This window comes from Trachypithecus francoisi, unplaced genomic scaffold (genome assembly GCF_009764315.1).
Source record: "Trachypithecus francoisi isolate TF-2019V2 unplaced genomic scaffold, Tfra_2.0 Lachesis_group4, whole genome shotgun sequence".
Taxonomy (NCBI): domain Eukaryota; kingdom Metazoa; phylum Chordata; class Mammalia; order Primates; family Cercopithecidae; genus Trachypithecus; species Trachypithecus francoisi.
The window spans coordinates 16,735,999-16,760,205 of record NW_022681469.1 but is presented as its reverse complement, the minus strand read 5'-3'; the positions used below and the strand labels follow the sequence as shown (position 1 = coordinate 16,760,205).

Genomic DNA, 24,207 nt, shown 5'->3' with positions numbered 1-24,207 from the left:
ATAATTCCTTGTATCATTGAGTGATATTCCATTATATGAGTATGCCATAGTTTAACCATTCCTCCCTTGGCATATAGTAAGATGGTGTCCACTTCATCCATATTTTCAAATTTGTAAACTTCAAGTTCTATTAAATATGTCTTCTTTTTTTTTTGGACGGAATCTCGCTCTGTCGCCAGACTGGAGTGCACTGGTGCGATCTCGGCTCACTGCAACCTCTACCTCCCCGGTTCAAGCGATTCTCCTGCCTCAGCCTTCTGAGTAGCTGGGACTGCAGGCATGCACCACCATGCCCAGCTAATTTTTGTATTTTTAGTAGAGATGGGGTTTCACCTTATTGGCCAGAATGGTCTCTTGACCTTGTGATCCACCCACTTTGGCCTCCCAAAGTGCTAGAATTATGGGGGTGAGCCACCACGCCCGACCTCAAAATTAAAATTAATTTTATGAGATTTAGCCTGTTGTTAGGTGTATATATATATATACATTTTTTTTGTTTGTTTGTTTGTTTTTGCTGTGTCCACCCTATTCTTGATAGTCATTTGTGAGTTTTCATCTAGAGATTTTTTTTTGAGTCGTGCTGCTATGAACAGCACGACTCAAAAAATTTTACATCAAATTTTTGGGTATCTTTGGGTGAACAGTTGGAAGAATTTTTATTGGCTCTATACCTAAGGATGGAACCTCCAGTCTATAGGATGTGTGCCTGTTTAACTTTAACTGACACTGCAACATCATTTTTCAAAGTATTTGTATCAATTTGCATTTCTTTTAGTAGTATATAGGAGTTCATTTGCTCTACATCCTAATCAACACTTGGTGTTTCCTCCTTTTTCAATTTAACTATTCTATGGTTTTAATTTTCACGTTTCTCTTGACTAATAAGGTTAAATATCTTTAGAAATGCTTATTGGCTAGTGGGTAATCATATTTATGAAATGTATTTTTAATTTTTTGCCTTTTTTTCTACTAAACTGTTCATCTTTCTTCTTGCTTTGTAGTAGTTATTTATGTATTCTGAATACAAATCATTTGTTAGACATATATCTTAGTCTATTATTTGTCTTTTTTTTTTTTTTTTTTTTTTTTGAGACGGAGTCTCGCTCTGCCACCCAGGCTGGAGTGCAGTGGCCGGATCTCAGCTCATTGCAAGCTCCGCCTTCCGGGTTTACGCCATTCTCCTGCCTCAGCCTCCCGAGTGGCTGGGACTACAGGCGCCCGCCTCGTCGCCCGGCTAGTTTTTTGTATTTTTTAGTAGAGACGGGGTTTCACCGTATTAGCCAGGATGGTCTCGATCTCCTGACTTCGTGATCCGCCTGCCGCGGCCTCCCAAAGTGCTGGGATTACAGGCTTGAGCCACCGCGCCCGGCCTATTATTTGTCTTTTAACTCTCTTAATGGCGACTGTTGATGACAAATAGCTCAAAATTTTAAAATAGTTCACTTTATCACTTTTTCAGTGGTTGATTCATTTCATATTCTATTTAGTAATTCTTGCCTACTCCCAGGTCAGAAAAAATATATTACTATCTTTCCCTTAAAAGCATTATTGTTTTATCTTTCAAATTTAGATCTTTTATGAATATAGTACTGATTTTTGTATATGGTATCAGGAAAGAGTCCAGACACTTTTTGTGTGTGTGTGTGTGTGAGATGGAGTCTTGCTGTCTACAGGCTGGAGCACAGTGGCGTGATCTCGGCTCACTGCAACCTCTACTCCCAGGTTTAAGTGATTCTCCCACCTCAGCTTCCTGAGTAGCTGGGATTACAAGCACCCGTCATCATGTCCAGCTAATTTTTTGTATTTTTAGTAGAGATGGGGTTTCACCATTTTGGTAAGGCTGGTCTCGAACTCCCGACATTGTGATTCGCCCACCTCAGTCTCCCAAAGTGCTGTGAGCCACTGCACCTGCTTAGAAACATTTTTTTTCTTGAATTTTTAATAGATCCATCACCACTTATTGAACTGACCATCTTTTTCCCTCTGCATTTTAGTGGCAACTTTACTGTAAATTATGTCTTTATAGGTATGGATCTGCTTCTGGAATGCATTTGGTTGAGTTATTAGTTTGTTCTTTTGCCAATACTGTACTGCCTTAATTACTATTGCTTTATGATAGGTCTTAATGTATGGTTGTAGAAGTCCTCCAAATCATTCTTACTTTTCCTCAAGATTGCCTAGCTTATTCTTTGCCCTTTAGGTTTCTGAATACATTTTAATTTTAGTGTCTCTCATCCCAGCCTGCCAGTTTTCTCACAAAATTTACTAGAAATTTTATTGTGATTGCATAAAATTTACAGGTTAAATTTGGGAAAATTACCATCTTTACAAGGGTGAATATTTCAATTCCTAAACATGGTATATATCTTTCTATGTACTGAGATTTTAGTTTCAAAATTTTTGATAGAGAACTTTTGCACATATTTTTGCTACTTTTTTTCTATTTGATTCTATTCAAGTCTTATTCTTAAATTTTAATTTTCTGTTTCTCTGTTGTTGATATATAGATTTAAAATTGATTTTTGAATACTGATCTTGTAATCAGAAATCTTAAATTTACCTATTAATTGTCCTAGTTTGTAGACTCTTGTTTTTTTCTGATATGATAATGTTACCTGCAAATAATAGCAGTTGGAAGTTTTTTCCCATGTGCATTCCATTTTCTTCCATGTCTTTTAACTCATAGGTTACAAGATTCTCTTTTCTTTCTAAATTGTCAATATAGTTTGAGACAGTTTATCTGAAAGGCAACATGCAGCTATAGTAGGTTTTAGAAAATGGAACTTTCTGCAGACTGATTTTAACTAAACCTAATAAATAACATTGCAATAAAATACTAATTATAGAAATGGAATTTCCTGGTTTTGGAAGAAGTTGGTTACATATCATTTAGATTTTAAGCATCTATCAGAGACTCTATTGAAGAAATCCCTGCATCAAATGGAAGTTGTACTAAACAATTTCCAAGTTAATTGTTAATTTTTAAATTATATTAATTAACAATGTCTAATGAAAAATGACATAACATCTATTTGGAGGATAACTGGAGAATACTCAAGTTTGGTGTGACAGAAAGAATAGAGACAGGGAGATTTGTTGTGAATCAACTGCTATATCCCAGGCATCAGTTCATTAGAGTCTGTGTTACTGTAACTCATGCCTGGACTATAGTGGAGACTTACAAGTCTCCCTGTCTCCATTCTAAATCCATGTGGAAGAGATGCGGGGACTGAAAGATTGAGTAGTAATTGCCTCTGGGGTTTGACCTTTGGTGTCTGGGATATTGGTAATGGTTGAAAACTGAAGTAGGGGTGTTAGGGCAGACCGCTTACCTAAATGTTTATTGCTTTTTATAGAGGTCTGTGGACTTTGAAACAATTTATGACAATGGAACTGACCTTTTAAATTACACTGACCCCAGTTTCAGAGGGAGCAGAGGTACTGAATGTCTGCCTTAGGAAAATCAACTATCCACAGGCCATCCAGACCCCCAAATTCTTTCTTCACTTATCCCTTCCAGCCCTTTTTATTATCTGAAGAGAGAGAATGAGACAGGAATGTCAATTAGATCTATGGAGAATTAATAAGTACATTTACAAAGATTGTATGGTTATAATGTAATTACTTCGTTTATAATAAGTGTGAAGCACTGACTTAAGTTATATTTACATTGTGGCTTTTCAGGAAAATGACATCAGATGTTAGCATCTAAAATACTTGTCAGCACTATGCCTTTTTCGAATGAGTAGTGTTGTGATATATTCTCATTTTTGGTGTCACAATCTACACTGAATACAATCCTTGAACAGGAAAGATTCAGACATTATAGTTATGTAGAGAATAAAATGAGAAAGTATTAATGCTTCCTATCTCCAAATTACCCCCCCAGAACCACCCAGAATCAAATCAATAGCTTAGTGTATATCCTTCTCTTGATCTTTATAAGCTTTTGCATCTATATATTTGTTTTGTTTTAACAAAAATTTGGTTATACTATATAGTTTTCCAACTTGCTTTTTAAATTTAAGGCATTTAAATTTACTACTTTTTTTTTTTTTTGAGACGGAGTCTCGCTGTCGCCCAGGCTGGAGTGCAGTGGCGCAATCTCGGCTCACTGCAAGCTCCGCCTCCCGGATTCCCGCCATTCTCCCGCCTCAGCCTCCGAGTAGCTGGGACTACAGGCGCCCGCCATCGCTCCCGGCTAGTTTTTTGTATTTTTTTAGTAGAGACGGGGTTTCACCGTGTTAGCCAGGAGGGTCTCGATCTCCTGACCTCGTGATCCGCCCGCCTCGGCCTCCCAAAGTGCTGGGATTACAGGCTTGAGCCACCGCGCCCGGCCACTACATTATATTTTTAAAATAGATTGCTTCCATTGAGTTTACCATATGATTTTCTTTTGTCAGTGTTGTGAATTACATTAAAATATTTCTTAATTTGGAACTATTCTAACTTTTGCTTAATAAGACCTATTCATATATTGTGTATTAATTCTTTTAATATATGAATGAATTCAAATTGCTAATATTTTATTGATATTTTGCACATCTATGTTTTTTAAGTGAAATGGGCCTATATATTTTTGTTTGCTTGTTTATTTGGACTGCCCTTTTTCAGTTTGTTACCAGAGCATTCTAGTTTATAATTACTGCTTTTGTTTTTATTATCTGACACACTTTTTGTGGGTTTATTTTGTACTTCTCTAGTGTCTTGGGTTGTACATTGAGTTGTTCATGATCCATGACATTTGATTTGCTTTTCTTTCCCTCATCTGTCTTCTCCTTTCTCCTTCTGGAGTGTTCTTAGTTGAGTGCTGCTGTCTGAGTCTGTCACTTCACCTACTCTTTCTTTCATATTTTCCATTTCTTTTTTTTTTTTATATTATTTTCTGGGATAATTGAAATTTGATTTTTAAAGTTTTTTTCGTAACACTTCTCTTTCATTGTTTTCTTTTGTAATTCAGTTCAAATATTAAGGAGCTTTAAATCTTGTTGTTTTAAATCTTAACATTACACATTCCTCATTTTTTTTTTTAAATGGAAATGATATGGTTTGACTCTGTGTCCCCACCCAAATCTTACCTTGAATTTTAATACTCCCAATATGTCAAGGATGGGCCAGGTGGAAATAATTGAATCATGGGGCGGTTTCCCCCATACTGTCCTTATGGTAGCAAATAAGGCTTATGAAATCTGATGGTTTTATAAAGGGGAGTTCCCCTGCACAAGCTCTCTTGCCTGCCACCATGTAAGACATCCCATTGTACTTCCTTCATCTTCCACCATGATTGTGAGGCCTCCCCAGTCATTTGGAACTGTGAGTCCATTAAATGTCTTTCCTTTATAAATTACACAGTCTTGGGAATGTCTTTATTAGCAGCATGAGAACTGACTAATACAGTAAATTGGTACCAGGTAGTGGGGTGTTGCTGTAAAGATACCTGAAAATGCGGACGTGACTTTGAAATTGGGTAACAGGCTGAGGTTGGAACAGTTTGAAGGGCTCAGAAGAGGACAGGAAGATGTGGGAAAGTTTGGAACTTCCTTGAGACTTGTTGAATGACTTTGACCAAATGCTGCTTGTCTCAGATGGAGATGAGGAACTTATTGGGAACTAGAATAAAGGTGATTCTTGCTATGTTTTATCAAAGAGACTGGTGGCATTTCACCTCTGCTCTAGAGATCTGTGGAACTTTGAACTTGAGAGAGATGATTTAGGGTATCTGGCAGAAGAAATTTCTAAGCAGCAAAGTGTTTAAGAGGTAACTTGGGTGCTATTAAAGGCATTCAGCTTATGTATTCACAATGATATGGTTTGGAATTGGAACTTATGTTTAAAAGGAAAGCAGAGCATAAAAGTTCAGAAAATTTGCAGCCTGATGATGCAATAGAAAAGAAAAGCCTGTTTTCTGAGGAGAAATTCAAGCCAGCTACAGAAATTTGCATAAGTAACAAGGAGCCAAATATTAATTGCCAAGACAATGGGGAAATGTCTCCAGGGCATGTCAGAGGTCTTCACAGGAGCTCCTCCCATCACAGGCAAGGAGGCCCAGGAGGGAAAAATGGTTTCATGGGCTGGTCCCAGGATCCCCCTGCTGTGTGCAGCCTAGGGACTTGGTGTTCTGTGTTCCAGCAGCTCCAGCCATGGCTAAAAGGGGCCAAGGTACAGCTTGGGCTCTAGCTTCAGAGTGTGTAAGCCCCAAGTCTTGGCTGCTTCTACATGGTGTTGAGCCTGTGGGTGCACAGAAGTCGAGAATCGAGGTATAGGAACTTCTACCTAGATTTCAGAGGATGTGTGGAAATGCCTGGATGTCTAGGCACAAGTTTTCTGCATGGGTGGAATCCTTATGGAGATCCTCTGCTAGGGCAGTGTGAAAGGGAAATGTGGGGTCAGAGTCCCACACTAGGTGCAGCCTAGTGAAGTTGTGAGAAGAGGGCCACTGTCCTCCAACCCCCAGAATGGTAGATCCACTGACAGTTTGCACTGTGTGCCTGTAAAAGCCGCAGACACTCAATGCCAGCTCATAAAAGCAGCCAGGAAGGTGGCTGTACCTGCAGAGCCACAGATACAGAGCTGCTCAAGGCTGTGGTAGCCCACCTCTCACATCAGCATGACCTAGATGTGAGACATGGAGTCAAAGGAGATTATTTCAGAGCTTTAGGTTTTGACTGCCTCATTGGATTTCAGACTTGCATGGGGCCTGTAACCCCTTCATTTTGACCAATTTCTCCATTTGGAATGGGTATATTTACACAATGCCTGTACCCCATTGTATCTAGGAAGAAACTGATTGCTTCTGATTGTACAGGCTCATAGGCTAAAGAGACTTACCTTGTCTGAGATAAGACTTTGTACTTGTATTTTTGGATTAATGCTGGAATGAGTTAAAACTTTAAGGGACTATTGGAAGGGCATGATTATGTTTTGAAATGTGAGGACATGAGATCTGAGAGGGGCCAGGTGCAGAATGACATGGTTTGACTCCATGTCCCCACCTAAATCTCACCTTGAATTGTAATTGAACTTCAATTGTAGTTGTAATTGTAATTGAAATTCAACTGTAGGCCGGCACGATGGCTCACGTCGGTAATCCCAGCATTTTGGGAGGCTGAGGTGGGTGGATCACCTGAGGTCAGGAATTCAAGACTAGCCTGGCCAACACGGTGAAACCCTGTCTCCACTAAAAATACAAAACTTAGCCAGGTGTTGGTAGTGGGAGCCTGTAATCCCAGCTACTTGTGAGACTGAGGCAGTAGAATCACTTGAACTCAGGAGGTAAAGATTGCAGTGAGCCGAGACTACACCATTGCACTCCAGACTGGGCAACAAGAATGAAACTCTGTCTCAAAAAAAAAAAGAAATTCAATTGTAATTGGATTTCTGACCTGCCACATTGCATTTTATTTTGCTGTGTTATAAACAGATTTGTAATTTTTTTCTTAAAATCATTTCTGTCATTTCATGTAAGTTTAGTTAGGTGAGGAAGGTGAATGCCTATGTTTATTCTAACACATTGGTCTCTGTTGCCATTTGTTTTATTTATCATAACAAAATAATTTTATGTAAATTAAAGTGAAAATTATAAGACCTTTACAAAATAAATCTTGCTAAATAACACCAAAAAATATTTATAATCAAGCCACTCTGAGAAAGAACCACATGTGATTTGTTTTTGCCTTGGACATAGTAGAGACATTGTGAATTTCTATGTTGCCGTCTGTCCTAGTTTTATTTTAATCATCTCTAATTTTCTTCGCTTCCCTTTGCTTACTTTTTGGAAATGCATTTCTTTTTTTGCTGTGTTGTTAGCCATTTGCATGACTCTTTCTCATGGGAAAGTCCAAACTTCTTGGTCTGGCTTCCAGCCCACTCCTGATAAAAATACTATGTGATTTCCAGCTTCATTCTCATACTCAATGTTTTCAGCACAAGAAATGTGTGGTTTTTCTGAGTCTGTCATGCATTGCTGCCTTCTCCGCTAGGAATACTGTTCCTCTGTCTAACCTCCCCTGGTGCTTCATGACGGGACTTACCTTTCACTTACCTGGAAGGTCTCCCTACCCCACTCCAAGCCTACTAGGCTGGGTACAGTGACTGTGTGTTCCCTCAGCTCCTGGACACACTTGGTGGAGACCTCATATCATCATACTGTATGTAATTGCTTTCCTAATTGTATGGATTTGCCACTAGACAGTAAGTTTGCTGAGGGCACAAGCTCTGTCTTATTTATCTGTATTATCATTTCCTTGTCTGGTAGATAATAAATACATATTGGACAGTTGAATAGATGCCTGAATAAATAAAGAACAAATAAATTAGTGAATGTAATTATAACCTATCTTAAATTCTCCTTGGAATAAAATGGATTATAAATAAATAGACAGGTAATACTTTCCTCCCCTCAGTTTATATACTGCTAACTCTGTGTCATTGTTACAGGATATCTGCAGATGGCAATATAAGTGCTGCTGGTCACCTGTGGAGGATGCCAGTGTCCCTAGGTGCTTCTTCCCCCGTAACTGGGGCTATGAAGCCAGCAGTGGCCATACAAATAGAAGCACAGGTGAGCACTGCCCTGATGTTGTGCCTGGGAACAACTCCTTATGGCCCAGATACATCAACTGCAAAATAAAATAAAAGGTAAAAGTCAGGCAGGCACGGTGGCTCACGCCTGTAATCCAAGCACTTTGAGAGGCTGACACAGGTGGATCATGAGGTCAGGAGTTCAAGACCAGCCCATCAATGTGATTAAACCCCGTCTCTACTAAAAATACAAAAATTAGCTGAGCGTGGTGGCGGGTGACTATAATTCCAGCTACTCGGGAGGCAGAGGCAGGAGAATCGTTTGAACCTGGGAGGTGGACGTAGCAGTGAGCCAAGAGCACACCTTACACTGCAGCCTGGGCTACAGGGCAAGACTCCTTCTCAAAATAAAAACAAACAAACAAAAAACCCCTAAAAGTTAGTCTCCTCTTTCTCTCCACATATCTTGCTACCCATAGGATTTACCGCCCAGTTGAAAAGGTTGCCATCCCCATCTCTGTTTGGAAATGATGTCGCCACCACCCTTTTCACAGCTGAATATCAGACATCCAATCGGTTTCATTTTAAGGTTGGTTTGGGAGTGACTGCTAAATACATTTCTGAAGAAAGCAGTATGCCCACATTGGGCTTGAAGTGTGGAAGCAGAAGGTACCTCTCTTCCTCTCTGCAGGAATCTCTGGATGGGATGGGCGGGCTAATTTTTATTTGATGGGGCACACGTAATTGGGTGATTTCACAAATCAGGAGCCACAATGTCAAGAATTAGAAGCTATTCTCATGGGGTGCTATTTGAGATGGAAGGTCTTTTATAGCTCTGTCTACAGGGAAATGGTCTTATCTGCAGTTGTCCCTTCTGTTTTTGACAGATCACTGACTTTAATAACATACGCTATGAAGTTTCCCATGAAAATATTAGGCTGGTTGATGGGACTGCTGATGCCTCCAATTTGAGCTATTACGTGGAAGTTACTGATAAACCTTTCAGCATCAAAATAATGAGGACAAGCAACAGAAGAGTCTTGTGAGCTTTTCAACCCTCTTGGTGCATCTTTGAACACACAGTTCTGATATTACTCATTCTGATTTACTGTGGGTGGGCAGTTAAATATTTAAGTACAACTAGAGAAAACTTTTAAATATCAGAAAAATGTCAAAGAGTTTGCTGTAAAATAACAATGTTAGCTTATCATGCTTGTAAAACAGAATACTAAAATGTAATACTAAAATGCTTGCTAGATTATATAATTATATATAATATATAGATATATTTAAATCATATATAAATATATAAATATATTTTAAATATAATATATAACATATGTATTTAATATACAAATATGTCATATTTATACACTGAATATATTTACCATATTTATGTTATATTAAATATAAATGTTTTATATATTTAATATACATTAATTTGTGTTTAATGTAAATATTTAATGTATTTAATAAACATTAATTTATAGTAATATAAATATTTAATATATTTAGTAAACATTAATTTATATTTAATATATGTTAATATACATCAATATATTGAATATAATATATATTTTGCATAATATATTTTTATTTATCTAAATATTTATATAAAATTCAATAATATATATTTATATATTTAAGTATATAGTATATTTAATATATTTATCTATTTGTATAATATAATATTTATATATGCACAGAAATATACTTCTGGCTTACATATGTTGTAAAATAGGGGATTTTATTGTTTTAAATTATTATCATACTGGAATTCAAACTTCATTGTCTATCATTTTAAATTATTATTTACTGTGAATTTTGCTATCAAGCAGTGACCGACCAACAGTTTGAGCTTAATTCACAAACTGTACTGGAGTAAATAGAAGTATTAGTGTCAGTAAAACCAGTATTCACATACTGGTACCGGCAAGTCAACTGTGTTATATATCAGGCAAAATACCTCTTCTCAACAGTATCAGTTTCCTCGACCAAAAAAAGGGACTCAAAATATCCACTTTTGCTAGGGGTAATGAGACGTTGTTTATAAAACACCCAGAGTGGTGGTGCCTGGAATGTAGCAGATGCACATTAAATATGAAGTCAACTCTGCTCTCCTTCCCCAATTGTCCAACCTGAGCTCCTGGCATCCTGCCACTAATGCTGTCTTCCTCTAGAATCACAGAACCAGAGGTGCCCTAGAAAGGCCTTCAAAGGTAGTGTGAAAATTGATTAACACCTGAAACAACAGAGGTCTAAGTGTATATGGAAAGGAAAGATAGCTTCCTAGCAGAGGAAAGAGTGTTTTTTTGGTGATGCTTGCTCTACTTACCCCACGGCCCAGGTTGGACACGAGCATCGGGCCCCTCCAGTTTGCCCAGCAGTACCTGCAACTGTCTTTCCGACTGCCCAGTGCCAATGTGTATGGGCTGGGAGAACATGTGCACCAGCAGTACCGCCACAACATGACCTGGAAGACCTGGCCCATCTTCACCCGGGATGCCACCCCCACCAAGGTGAGGTGCCTTTCCTCCTCAGTATCGCCTACAGTAAGGGATACCCTCCTTCCTTTCCTAAAAGTAGCCTGCGGGAATACATCTATCTTACCTCGCTCATTTTAGATGTGTTAGTGTTAAGGAATATTTGTTCTTGAGACCTATAAATTCAGGAATATAGCAATATTAGAAATAAAAAGATAAATTAGAAATTTGCTAGCAAATTTGAAATGTAGCATTTTTTAAAACAAATTTCACTTTTAATGGGAAATATAATTTCATGATTATATTAGAACCTAGTATACTTCTGCCAAATTACTATATCTTGCTTTAATAACTGAGGAAAGAAGGGCTTCAGTAGGAGCCATGCTCAGTAGAACTCAGTGGACTAAAAATGTCTCTTGACAGCTTTCATACTGTTCTAGGTGTTTGCTGGTGAACGCATGTTTCAGAGATATCAGCGTTGGCATCACCTGGGAGGTTGTTAGAAATGCAGAATCTCAGGCCATAGCCCAGACCCACTGGATCCAAATCTGCATTTTTACAAGATCCCTTGGTGACTCACATTCGTATTAAAGTGGGAGAAGGACGTGCTCTAGATTAGTGTCTCTCAGCTTATCTGGAGTGAAGGACTAGTTTCTTTCAAAAAAAAAAAAAAAAAAATCCAGCATGGGCAATACTTTTGTAAAATACAATTAAAATATATTACTGAAAAGATGAAATAAAAAATCCAAAGACATACCAAAAAAGCCTAAATTTTCAGTTGAACAGACATAAAATATTACCCTTTTCAATTGCTGTGAAAGAATTTCTAACCTTTGACTTTTGGTTTTTGTGCTTGTCTTGTGGCTGACTGATAACAAAGGATTTGAGGAGGGTATTGTTCCATGGACAACGCTTTGAGTCATGTAGGTTTGTAGAGCATGTCTTGAAGCCTCCATTGTGCTGATGAGATTTCTTGGATCTGTGCAAGAGCCGCAAGCTGAAGTATGGTGCAAGGGAGACAGAGAGCTGACACTTTGCAATTCATATTTGGCGGGAGATGAGCAAAGCAAGTAGCACATTAACCTGTAGCCTAGCTACCAGCATCTGATACAATGGAGGGAGTGACCTTGCAGAGCAGAGCAAAGACAAAAAAGCAATGGCCAACCCATGTAATAAATGTGTGCTCAAGGACCCTGGCAAATATTGAAAACTATGAATCGTACTACATTTGGCTTTCTATAGCTGACATTTCTAAATTGTATAATCACAAATTAGATGTAATGCCTTCCACCCTTCCTGTTTTTCTTCCTTTCTTTTTTCTTTCCTTTCTCTCCTGCTTTTTTCTTTCTTCAAAATGTATTTTAAAAATGTTGTCTGTATGCTATCCAAGTGTGATGCCATTAGTTTTCCTGGCTATAATTTTACATCTAGTTGAGGCTTCTTGGTCTTCCCAATTTTGCAAATTATGTTGATTCTTTTTTTCCCCCTCTCCTGGTATTTACCATTATCAGTATTATTGCCTTATGCTGTGGCTAAGATGATGATACTGTCACACAGGGAGCTTGTAAAACATTCTCCGTATTCTGATCTCAACTTCTTTTTTTCTTAAGGCACTTAGAGTTATACACACACACACACACACACACACACATTATCTCTTCTTACATCAGTGCTCATCACAGCTTTGTCACAAATTTAAATATTTTTTCTTTCTCTTTTTATTAGTTTTAAGCTTTTTTTCCACTTAAGTATTATATGTTAACTACAGAAACATTAGAAAATACAACTAGGCATAAAAACTTCAAAATTACTCATAATACCATCACTTTCTGCTAATATTTTGGTATACATCATAGCAAATATGTTTATAAAATAACTTGATTGAGTTATAATGTATAGGCCATAAAATTCATCTGTTTTAAGTGTGCAATTCAACGACTTTGCGCACATATACTGAGTTCTGCAAGCATCGTCATTATCCAGTTCTATAACTTTGGCATCACTGCAGTAGGATCCCTTCTGCCCTTTGAGACTGAAACTCCAGGGCTTGCTTCAGCCCTAGCCAAATACTAACCTACTTTCTGTCCCTATAGATTTGACTTTTCTAGATATTTCATATCAATGCAATCATACAATATACGGTTGTTTGTGTCTGTTTCTTTCCCTTAGCATAACACTTTCAAGGTTTATTTATGTTGTAGTGTGTATGATTATTTTATTATTGTTGAATGGAATTCTATTGTATAGATATACCGTATTCTGTTTATTCATTCTCCAGTTGATAATAGCATTTCAATACCTTTTTGATACAACGTTATACTACATGAAGTGTTGAGCAAGTATATGTTATAGATGGCTTTTGAATTTATTTTAGGGTGAATGAACACTTTCTTAACACATAACACTATTACTTTTCTTCCGTTTTGCTGGCAGGACATGATTAATCTGTATGGAGCTCATACATTCTTCTTGTGCCTTGAAGACACCAGTGGCTCCTCTTTTGGAGTTTTTCTGATGAACAGTAATGCCATGGGTAGGAAGCATCTTTTTATCTTCTGTAGATAGGAATATGTTTTAGGATTCTGCTTTTATAAAAACTTACTTTTATGGTGAGATCACTGTTGAACAGAAAGAATTTTGAACCTACAATACTTTTGTTGAAACTGGAACCTGAAAGTAGGTTAACCTGTCTACAAATCCAGGTCATACTTGACCTTATTTTCATTGAAAACCACTGCAGGGTCTTCTTTGATATAATGTTTCCCCTTATAGTCCATAGAAAATAGGATCCACTGATAGACGCATTCCAAAAATACCTGTAGATTTCAACATGTAAATTGTGCTTCTGCCTATAGGCAACAAGGTTGTGTTTTGTAGGCTCTTTCTCATAGCCCAGCCACCCTTTCCCCACTCCAAATCTTCCTCCTCCAGCTTCTGGATTAATAGTACTCTAATAAGCATTTTTACTTATTTTTAAATATTTAGTTGTAGTCAAACTCATCTAATAAAAATTTTAAAAGGTTTTTTGGGTGAAGCCACTCACAAAACCCAGAAGCTTGTATTTGTACGTGGCCAGGTTAAAATAAAATTTGTTCTTCTTTCTGTTAAAAAAAAAAAAACTCAAGTCTTCATTGGTGTCTTACACATTAAATATATTGACAAACTCCAACAACAATCCTCTGATAAAAAGAACAGTGTGATTTTCATCCCTTTCAAAATGAGACTGAGACTCTTTTAGATGGTTCAGCTATTCATACTGCAGAGAAGAGTCTACTTCCAACCATAAGATTCTAATAAATCTCATTATAATTTTTTCAGAGGTTACCCTTCAGCCAGCTCCTGCAATCACTTATCGCACGATTGGAGGCATTCTTGACTTTTATGTATTCCTAGGAAACACTCCAGAACAAGTGGTTCAGCAATACTTGGAGGTATGTTTTTGCATTTAGATAGTCCTTATTTACTGCTATTATCTCATATACTCATTATAAATTAATAAAAGGTATTAGTAAACTGTATGGATTATAAATGCTGGGATAGTCTTTCATCTATTGTTTATTTATTTTGATGACCTTTATTGGGTGCTTTGTGCATTCAAAAGGACACTGCAAGGCTTGAGAAATGCAAAATAAGTCAGACACCATCCTGCTTTCAAGTAACTCATGGTCCATTCATGTGTCCCACGAATCAGCAAAGCTTATTTATTCAATAAGTTAAAATTCAGTGAAAAGGAACTACCTGAATAAACTTTGCTAGCTATTCATATTTGACTCAAATTATAGAAAAGGAAGAAACTTGAGGTTGGACACAGTGGCTAACGTCTGTAATTCCAGCACTTTGGGAGGCCAATGCAGGCAAATCGCTTGAGGTCAGGAGGGCAAGACCAGCCTGGCCAACCTGGCGGAGCCCTGTCTCTACTAAAAAATACAAAAATTAGCTGGGCATGGTGGCGTGTGTCTGTAATCTCACTCCTAATCTCATCAGTTCTTATTCCTTTACCCTTTGCACACACCACTATCTGAAATTATATTAGACATTTATTTATTTCCTCTAAGCTCTGTGAGGGCAGGAGCTATGTTTGTTCGGTGCTACCATATTCCAAGTGCCCATCTTAGCCCTTGCCACACTGTGAACAAATACTCAGAAAAACACTTATAGAATAATGAATGTCACTGGTTTCCCCCCAAGGTGACACTATTATTGAAACATTTTCTGCAAATTTTATTAGTGTCTGATGTTGGGAATACATTTATGTACTTAGTAAAGAAGGATGTGATTGTGGGATTTCACAGATTATTCTAGCAGATTACGCTCAGCTCTGATGTTTTCGGCTCTGGGAACTTCACAGAAAATGAAATGGGGCTAATGCCTCCAGTGTTAGGCATGGGGCTACAGTGTTTATGCTAAAAATCTACACACTTACTTGCTTATCTTTTCAGCTTGTTGGACGGCCATTCTTGCCTCCCTATTGGAGTCTTGGGTTCCAGCTTAGTCGCAGGGATTATGGTGGCATCGATAAATTGAAAGAAGTTGTAAGCCGAAATCGTTTAGCTGAGATACCATATGTAAGTTGAAACTTCTGTTACCATGCATTTGACACCAATTCCCATTTTTATTTTTTGCATTAAATTCAATTTGTTAGGAAAAATGTAGATAAATCAATAGATTGATAGGCACACTTGCTGGCAGAAATTTGCATGTTAAGTTACGTATCTGAGCATGAAAAGTATACTGTTAATGAATTTAGATAGATATGGCTTTGAATTTTGGCTTTACCTCTTCCTAGCTCTGTGCAATGTTGCACTACTTAATTAACATCTCTGAGTCTTAGTTTCCACCTTTAGAGAATGAGAATGTAAGACTTGCTTTGGTGGGCTGGTAGTAAGGAATGCCTTATACTGTGCATGTAAAGCATCTAGCACAGAAGGTGAACATCATCAAAGTTAGCTGTTATGATATTAGAGAAAGCAACACTGGAGGTGACATGAGTAACAAGAGATGATGATTATAATACTTACTGTAAATGAGTTTCTCACGGTGACCTCGTATACTCCTCCCAGATCTGACAAACTCTAATTTTGAAGCTTCATAGTTGCATCAGTATTTATGATGTTCCATGTCCACCAGTAAGTCAAGATAATTATTAAGTGTGTAATATTTGATCATCTTCTCCAGGAGATGCATAATATGTGGCTAATGAATTTATCAAAACAACTTATTTGGGGTAGCTCTTTGGGATTTTGAAACTTTGATGTAAAAATATAGTGTTGGCCCAGTGTGATGGCTCACACTTGTAATCTCAGCACTTTGGGAGGCCAAGGTGGGTTGATCACTTGAGGTCAGGATTTCGAGACCAGCCTGGTCAACATGGTGACACCCTGTCTCTATTAAAAATACAAAAAAATTACCCAGGTGTGGTGGCATATGCCTGTAATCCCAGCTACAAAGCAGGCTGAGGCAGGAGAATCACTTGAGCCTAGAGGCAGAGGTTGTAGTGAGCTGAGATCGTGCCACTGCACTCCAGCCTGGGTAACAGAGTGAGGCTCTGTCTCAAAAAAAAAAGAAAAAAATGGAATACAATGTTAACATCTGAAGGAAGACTGAACACGTGGAAATGGCTTTGGCCTGCCTTCAGGGTTCTTCAATCCTCTCTCAGAGTAGTGATGAGGGCAGGCAGGGGGATCAATTCTTCCTGTAAAAAAAACAGATGGTCAATGTGTTTTGGTGTCAAAGGGAAATTGATTGTGTTTAATTTTACTTCTCTCATATCTACTATCTGCAAACATCCAATTCAAGGAAGAATTTTCTTCCACAAATAGACTCTTTCCCTGTATGTGTTTGTGGAGGACACCTGAGTCCTAAATGACTGCCTAGTATTAGAATAGTTGATGCCACTTTGGGCAACAGACTACAAGCCACATTTTTCTTCAGGCCTGTAAGGTCGAGACTCCTACTGTATGATACTTGAGGAACACTTAGAAGAACACGTCCTTTGTCTTTGAGGAAAGTGGCAGATTGGGGAAAAAAAGAGCATCTGAAGCCAAAGAGCCTGTCCCCAAAGCTCTCATCAGCCACCCCACCTCCCAGGGCATGTACTTTGGGAAATGTCACTGAACTCCCTGACATTTCAATTTGCTCACTAAGAATAACACCTGCTCCCCATAGGCTGGTATGCAAACACAAGGAAAAATGAGTGCTTGAGAGTTTAGCTGAGTAAGGCTTTATCTTTTCGTCATTGATCTTTGTTAATCATTACTCTAGCACTTTCATAGGGCAAAAGATCATTTTCTCCCCATATGATATATTCTGGCTTGATGCTTGGGTTAAGTTAGTACATGGTTATAACATTAACAATATAATTCATTCAAACAATCATTTAAAGAGCATCCGTTTTATGTCAAGCATCTAAGTTCTCAAGTTGCAGAGATGAACAAGATGCAATTCCTGCTCTTAAGTCCCTCCCAATACCTTATGACATGCACCTGTCAGGACAAGGAGGTAAAATTGCAACCAAACAGCAATCATGTCTTTCAAAGACGGCTTATTTACTCCTAAGAAGTAGCCAAGCCCTGGAAGTTCCAGAATCAGTAGGAAATGTGGTTTCATTTTCAATGGTTAGGAACCAGAGCTGTAATACTTTCCATCAGCACAGTACTGTTTCCTAGGTTCTGACTGGCCAGAGCTCTCTTTCAGGACGTCCAATACTCTGACATAGACTACATGGATGGAAAGAAGGATTTCACTGTTGATGAAGTCTCTTACTCTGGTCTCCCAGATTTTGTCAAGGAATTACATGAAAATGGACAGAAATATGTTATTATTATGGTACGTTCAAACACTTGTTACCTTATTTTTTCTTTCACAGTGTAAAACAATTTATAAAAATAATATTTGTATCATATTTCTTTATTAGAATCCTGGCATCTCCAAAAACTCTAACTACGAGCCCTATAATAATGGAAGCCTAAAGAGAGTGTGGATCTTGGGGAACAATGGTTTTGCTGTTGGGGAGGTAATTTCTTAAGAAAATCAAAGTAAATTATGATTGTTTTGGGGAGTTTGTACTTTTGGTACAAAGATGGGTGAAAGGCAAGTTACAATATTGTTACTGTTTTCATGGCTTTAGAGGTTTCTTTTATTACTATTTTAAACCAGTGGATATAATAATAGAATGATTAAAAATCTGAAGCATTTAAAAAGCCAGCCTTGATCCTCTAATACCATAGATAATTGAGAAGCAATATATAATTAGAAGAAAAATCAGTTCCTAAAGCCCTCCCACCTCCAAATTTCTCTTTCCCAAGACAATAAATTGAACTACAAAAATATAGCAAGTGCTCATAGATTAATGTGGAACGGATCTCAGCTAATATATTTTATTTTTTTAATTTTTAATTTTAATTTTTTTTTTTTTGAGATGGAGTTTCACTTTTGTCACCCTGGCTGGAGTGCAATGGCGTGATCTTGACTCACTGCAACCTCCGACTCCTGGGTTCAAGCAATTCTCCTACCTCGGCCTCCTGTGTAGCTGAGATTACAGGCACATGCCACCAGGCCCGACTAACTTTTGTATTTTTAGTAGAGACGGGGTTTCTCCATGTTGGCCAGGTTGATCTTGAACTCCTGACCTCGGGTGATTCGCCTGCCTCAGGCTCCCAAAGTGCTGGGATGACAGGTGTGAGCCACCGTGCCCGGCCTATGTTTTAAATTTACACAAGACTTATAGATAGAGCACAGTTTAGATTCTAAGGTAGCAGACTCAGGCATTGGAATAGGCTGAGCTGGTGCCTATATTCAGGATAACAAAATTTCTGAGGGTACTTTAAATCAAATCACATAGGCAATTTCAATTATGTGTAGGGTCAGCCCTAGATGATTGGATTCTGTAAGATTTACTCAAATTGGTGCTTCATCTAGAGAGTTCAGGTGACTGCAGAACTTGTTGCTCCTGAGTAGTTTATTTTGCAGAACTGTCTTTTCAGGATTATGGATGATCCCTTACCAAACTCTGCTTACTTAGTTCCTTTCATTGACTCTTTCGATGCTTAATTCTATTTACTTTTTTTTCATCGATTCTAACTTTTCATAAAGCAGTAGGAAAGTTTTCTTCCTTCTGCACAAGTCTTTGCTTTCACGGATTCGTTAGAAGCTAATTTCTAAAATATTAGATAAGCCCATATTTATATACTGCATTTAGAGTCCATAGTCAAATAAAAATTATTTTCCTCACCTAAAATTTTATCCACACGTACAAGTCATTTCAATAGTACTCGTGTTTGAGTGATATATAATTAAGAATTTGCATATAATTACAAAGAATGAATTAGATGGTTGACTTCATTGACCAATAAATGGCATGAATCATTTAATCTAAGATGTTGGCAGAGATAGCAGTAGTGGAGGTGCACAGTGGTGTGTGTTTTTTGTTTTGTTTTCTTTTTTTTTTTTTGAGATGAAGTATTGCTCTGTCGCCCAGGCTGGGGTACAGTGGCACGATCTCAGCTCACTGCAACCTCTGCCTCCCAGGTTCAAGCGATTCTCCTGCCTTAGCCTCCCAGGTAGCTGGAATTACAGGAGCCTGCCCCTGTGCCTGGCTGATTTTTGTGTTTTTAGTAGAGACAGAATTTCACCATCTTGGCCAGACTGGTCTTGAACTCCTGACCTCATGATCCACCCGCCTCGGCCTCCCAAAGTGTTGGGGTTACAGGCGTGAGCCACCGTGCCTGGCCAGTGGTTTGTTTTAAACGCACTTGGTTGAATCAAATTTGCTGGCCTGCTCTAGGTTGAAAGTTGCTGTAGGTGACTGTTTTGTGACACCACCTGTTTCCTGGGGGGCAAAGTTACATCTAATGGTTAGTTGGTGCCCATCACCTAAGACAAAGAGCCAGGAGCTCAGTCCATTTCCTGTGGGTACTTCAAGCTCCCATCTTGAGCTTTGAGAATTATCCACATTTTAAAATATGTATTCATTATGTTCCCAGAGTGTAAAGTTGTTCCTAAATTACAATCTATAAATGCATGGGGAAAATGAACAAAATTTTTTCACAAAAACTGGTATCCTTTTAATTCCAAATTTTCAAAAATTTGGCTATGGTTATATCTTTGTTGTGGAAAATCTTTAAAGCTATTGTTTGATAGGCATAGACAGAAAAGGGAGGTAGAATTAAAAAAGTGACCTCAGTAAGAAGTGCAAACTTCATTCAACCATTTATAAAATAGTGTTTGTACGCCAAAAATATCAACACGTTATTTATAATCATAATTATTCAAAGTAGACTTTATGTGACCTTTAATTAAGAACACCTGGAAAAAGCTCATTCTCTTGAAAAATATTCTATAGACTTTCTAGTATTTTAAACAATTTGTCTCCCAACTGGCCTGACGTAATGACATTGTACTTTTCAAATTTTCTTTTTGCACAGAAAAGGACTTATGGTGGCTTTTCATCAATTTACTCAGTTGCTTTTCCTTTTCTTGTTTCTTCCTCTTGTTCCTTGCATGCATTTTATTGTTTGGTTTCTGTTGGGGGAGTCACACATTTTATTTCTAAAATGACAAGCAATATGAGGCTCCGAATAGAAGAAATCATTGTCTGTAAAAATGAAAAACCTTCAACCAAGCTGATTGCCGCTGCCTTCCTCTTTGTGTCCTAGGGATATCCAGGACCGGCAGTCTTTCCCGATTACACCAATCCAGTATGCACTGAGTGGTGGATAGATCAGGTTGCTAAATTTCATGATCATCTGGAGTTTGATGGAGTGTGGATTGTAAGTTATTATTGCAGACTCAAATTTCCTTTGGAAACAGATATGCCAAATTTTCAGATGAGTTTTGACCTTGATGTGTAGTAAAAAATATTTTGCTTTACATAGTAGTATTAAAAATTATTTTACTTAATGCTGAGTCTATATCCAGTGAATTAGGCTCCTAAGAGCCTTAGGTTCTTACCTTGCATCTTTCATCAACTGGTTATTTCATTTTGATAAAGTTTTTGCTATCTCCGTTAACTGGTTGTCAGTTTTAAAATACTGTTTTATTAAAATGGTATTGTAATTGCTACTATTTGTAGCATTCATTCATAAAAATTTAAATTAATCATTAGATAATAATGTAATGAGGGTCTATATTTTTGTGGAAGAACAATAGGAATTTCTTCAACCAATGTTCTCTGAGTGCCAATGTGCAAGGCATTGGAGCAGTCATTTTCAGAAGCACTCTGATGACTAAGATATGAATGATTAAAAAAAATTTGTTTGTTACCAAGATTAGATATACTTATTTTTAATTCATGTAAGAAAATAGATTTGATCTTAATTATATTCTCTTATTGTTCTTCATTCAGAGGAATAAAGGATAGGGACAGTTATACAATAGAAATGTTAGTTTATCTTTGGTTCTTAACAATAACAATAAAATCTTTACAATTTGTAGGCAGGGATCAACCTTTGAAACAGTATTTCTGAATTAGCTGATTGAAATCAATTGATAAAAGGTAATGATGTCATTTAGAAGTGGAACATACCTTACAAATATATAACCTAATCCAATGACTCAATTTTATAAAAGATGAAACAAAGGGTAAGAAAAGTTAGGGAGATTACTTAAAATCCAAAAAGCAGTTAATAAGGGACCCAGATATCCTGGCTCCTAGTTCAGTAAGCATTTCTCAACAGCTAAATGTAGCTCAATCGCATTTTACACTTGGTGTGTTTTGTGTCTTTGAAGGAAATGAATGAAGTTTCTAGCTTACTCCAAGCTTCTAATGACCAGTGTGAATCCAACGACTTGAACTTTCCTCCTTTTCTTCCTAGTAAGTTTTCACCTGTTTGCTGTGACGTAGGAATAAGCCATGTTTAAAACACCCTCAGTAATTACACTCAGTATGGTCAGTAGCAATTTCACTTCCCAGTCCAAGGGGTCTCCTAAACATCTGAACACTCCTCTACCGAAGTCTGCAGCAGTGTTGGGTCTCTGATTACCCTTCTGCTGTCATAACTCCAGGGCAAGCGTGTGACAAAGTCTGAGTCTGCCTACCTCCCCTGGTTGCCGTTCCAATCTAGAGTTCAAAATGCTTTCATCCTGTTCATTGCCCCCAAATCCCTCAGGTGTCAATTTTAACATCTATGAGAATTTCAGGACACTTTAGGATACAAACTACCTTAAATTGAAGCAAACCTGTAATCTTCTTAACTGTTTTCTTTATTCTTTCCTTCCTTCTTTCTTCCTTACCCTCCCTTCTTTCTTCCCTTTTTCTTTTTTCCCTCCTCCCTCCCTCCCTCTTTCTCTGGTCATTAACAACAGTTTAAAGCATCAGTGGTGCCTTCAAGGTCCTATTTATAGGTGCCATTTCTAGTCAAGGTCAATTTTCCAGTTTCTGATTCTGAAAGAATATGTGTGGAGGTGGTGGGTGGCGGTAGCAGTGTAGAATAGACTATGCTCTGGCGACAAATAAACCCCAGTATCTCAGTGGATTAACACAATGATCGTTTACTTTTTGCTCACCTCATAGTCGTCTGTTTTTTGCTCACATCATACTCTGGTGAGGGATGGGTAACTTGAATCCAAGTGGTGACACAGATCTATGTCTGGTTCTTCCATCTCCTCAGAGACCTTTGCTTCTGGCTTCCTGGGTGAGGGAGGGAGAGGGTGGAGAAGATTTTAAGGGCAGGCCCAGAAGGGAGGTGTACCCAATTTGCCCAAATTTCTTTGCCGGAATCTGGTCACGTGGCCTCAGCTTAACCTCAAGGGAAGGTATAATTTTCTTATATATTCAGGAAGAGAACGCTGGCATGTTGGCCACCTGAGCAGTCAGTGTATTCTGATTTGCCCACTTTACTTATACCCCTGAGACCAAGGTACAGCTGTTTCTTTAACTCCTTTTGGTCACTTAAGGAGTAAATAATTTTTTGGAGGAAGTCTTTTTTTTTTTTTTTTGAGACGGAGTCTCGCTCTGTCACCCGGGCTGGAGTGCAGTGGCCGGATCTCAGCTCACTGCAAGCTCCGCCTCCCGGGTTTACGCCATTCTCCTGCCTCAGCCTCCTGAGTAGCTGGGACTATAGGCGCCCGCCACCTCGCCCGGCTAGTTTTTTTTGTATTTTTTTAGTAGAGACGGGGTTTCACCCTGTTAGCTAGGATGGTCTCGATCTGCTGACCTCGTGATCCGCCCGTCTTGGCCTCCCAAAGTGCTGGGATTACAGGCTTGAGCCACCGCGCCCGGCCATGGAGGAAGTCTTGACCTCTTGCAAAATCTACTATTTGCTTTTTCGACTTCCTCTTTGTTCTTCTCTGCTCTGTCTGTATTCCCCGTTTTTTTTCCACTCTGGATTAGTTTATCATGTTTTCTTTTTTCTTAATCTCTCAATCCTCTTTTGGGCCAAAACTAACTTTTGTTTTTGATTTTTTTTTTGCCCTACAGAAAACCTCAATCCTATCACTTTCTGCTTGCTTCTGGTGGGGACCCCACTTGCTACCCTCAGCATTTTGTCTACTCACATATGACCGGCAACTTTTGCTCATAGCCAGGCAGCCCCTCCCATTTCCAGAATTGCATAGTGCACATTAATTAGCAAGAGAAAGAGCATTGAAGTGGTTGTGAATCTCATGCCACACACCAAGCTGTGCAAGAAATAGAATTTTCTTCCCATCTTACATTTCTACCTAATTTCCAACTCCAAACCTTGCTTCTGTTATACTGGATAGGAAAAACTCAACCTCAATCTTTACTGGTCCCACCACTTTCTGGAATTGTGCCTCACACTCAGGTCCTAGGTATGGGCAAGACTTGGTGAAGGAAGGTAGATATGGCCCCAGTGAAGAGTTCACAAGGAGAGGAAGTGGCAGAGAAGATTGGCCATTTTAGGCTTGAGGAAGGGAAAATGCAAACAATAAGAATTCTCAGAGGCAGGATTTGAGTACTTACACATCAAACTATCAGACTACCCAAATGTCACATCTTATTTTTCTTTTCTTTTCTTTTTGGAGATGTAGTCTCACTCTGTCGCCCAGTCTAGAGTGCAGTGGTGCAATCTCGGCTCACTGCCACTTCCGCCTCCTGGGCTCAAGCAATTCTTCTGCCTCAGCCTCCCAAGTAGCTGGGACTACAGGCGCCCGCCACCATGCCCGGCTAATTTTTGTAATTTTAGTAGAGACAGGGATTCACCATATTGGTCACGCTGGTCTTGAGCTCTTGACCTCAGGTGATCCA

At 38.3% G+C, this 24,207-nt stretch overlaps 1 protein-coding gene across 1 annotated transcript in view; it reads left to right on the top strand.

Annotated features, from left to right (window-relative positions):
• Positions 1-24,207, top strand: part of MGAM2 (maltase-glucoamylase 2 (putative)) — a 104,877-nt gene that overhangs the window by 7,207 nt on the left and 73,463 nt on the right. Inside the window, exons 3-13 of the mRNA XM_033193022.1 lie at positions 8,437-8,560; positions 9,000-9,109; positions 9,408-9,562; positions 10,868-11,039; positions 13,437-13,536; positions 14,322-14,434; positions 15,443-15,568; positions 17,697-17,828; positions 17,917-18,015; positions 20,657-20,770; positions 21,729-21,813. Of these exons, the coding sequence (XP_033048913.1) occupies positions 8,437-8,560; positions 9,000-9,109; positions 9,408-9,562; positions 10,868-11,039; positions 13,437-13,536; positions 14,322-14,434; positions 15,443-15,568; positions 17,697-17,828; positions 17,917-18,015; positions 20,657-20,770; positions 21,729-21,813 (1,330 nt within the window). The remainder of the gene's footprint in view (positions 1-8,436; positions 8,561-8,999; positions 9,110-9,407; positions 9,563-10,867; positions 11,040-13,436; positions 13,537-14,321; positions 14,435-15,442; positions 15,569-17,696; positions 17,829-17,916; positions 18,016-20,656; positions 20,771-21,728; positions 21,814-24,207) is intronic.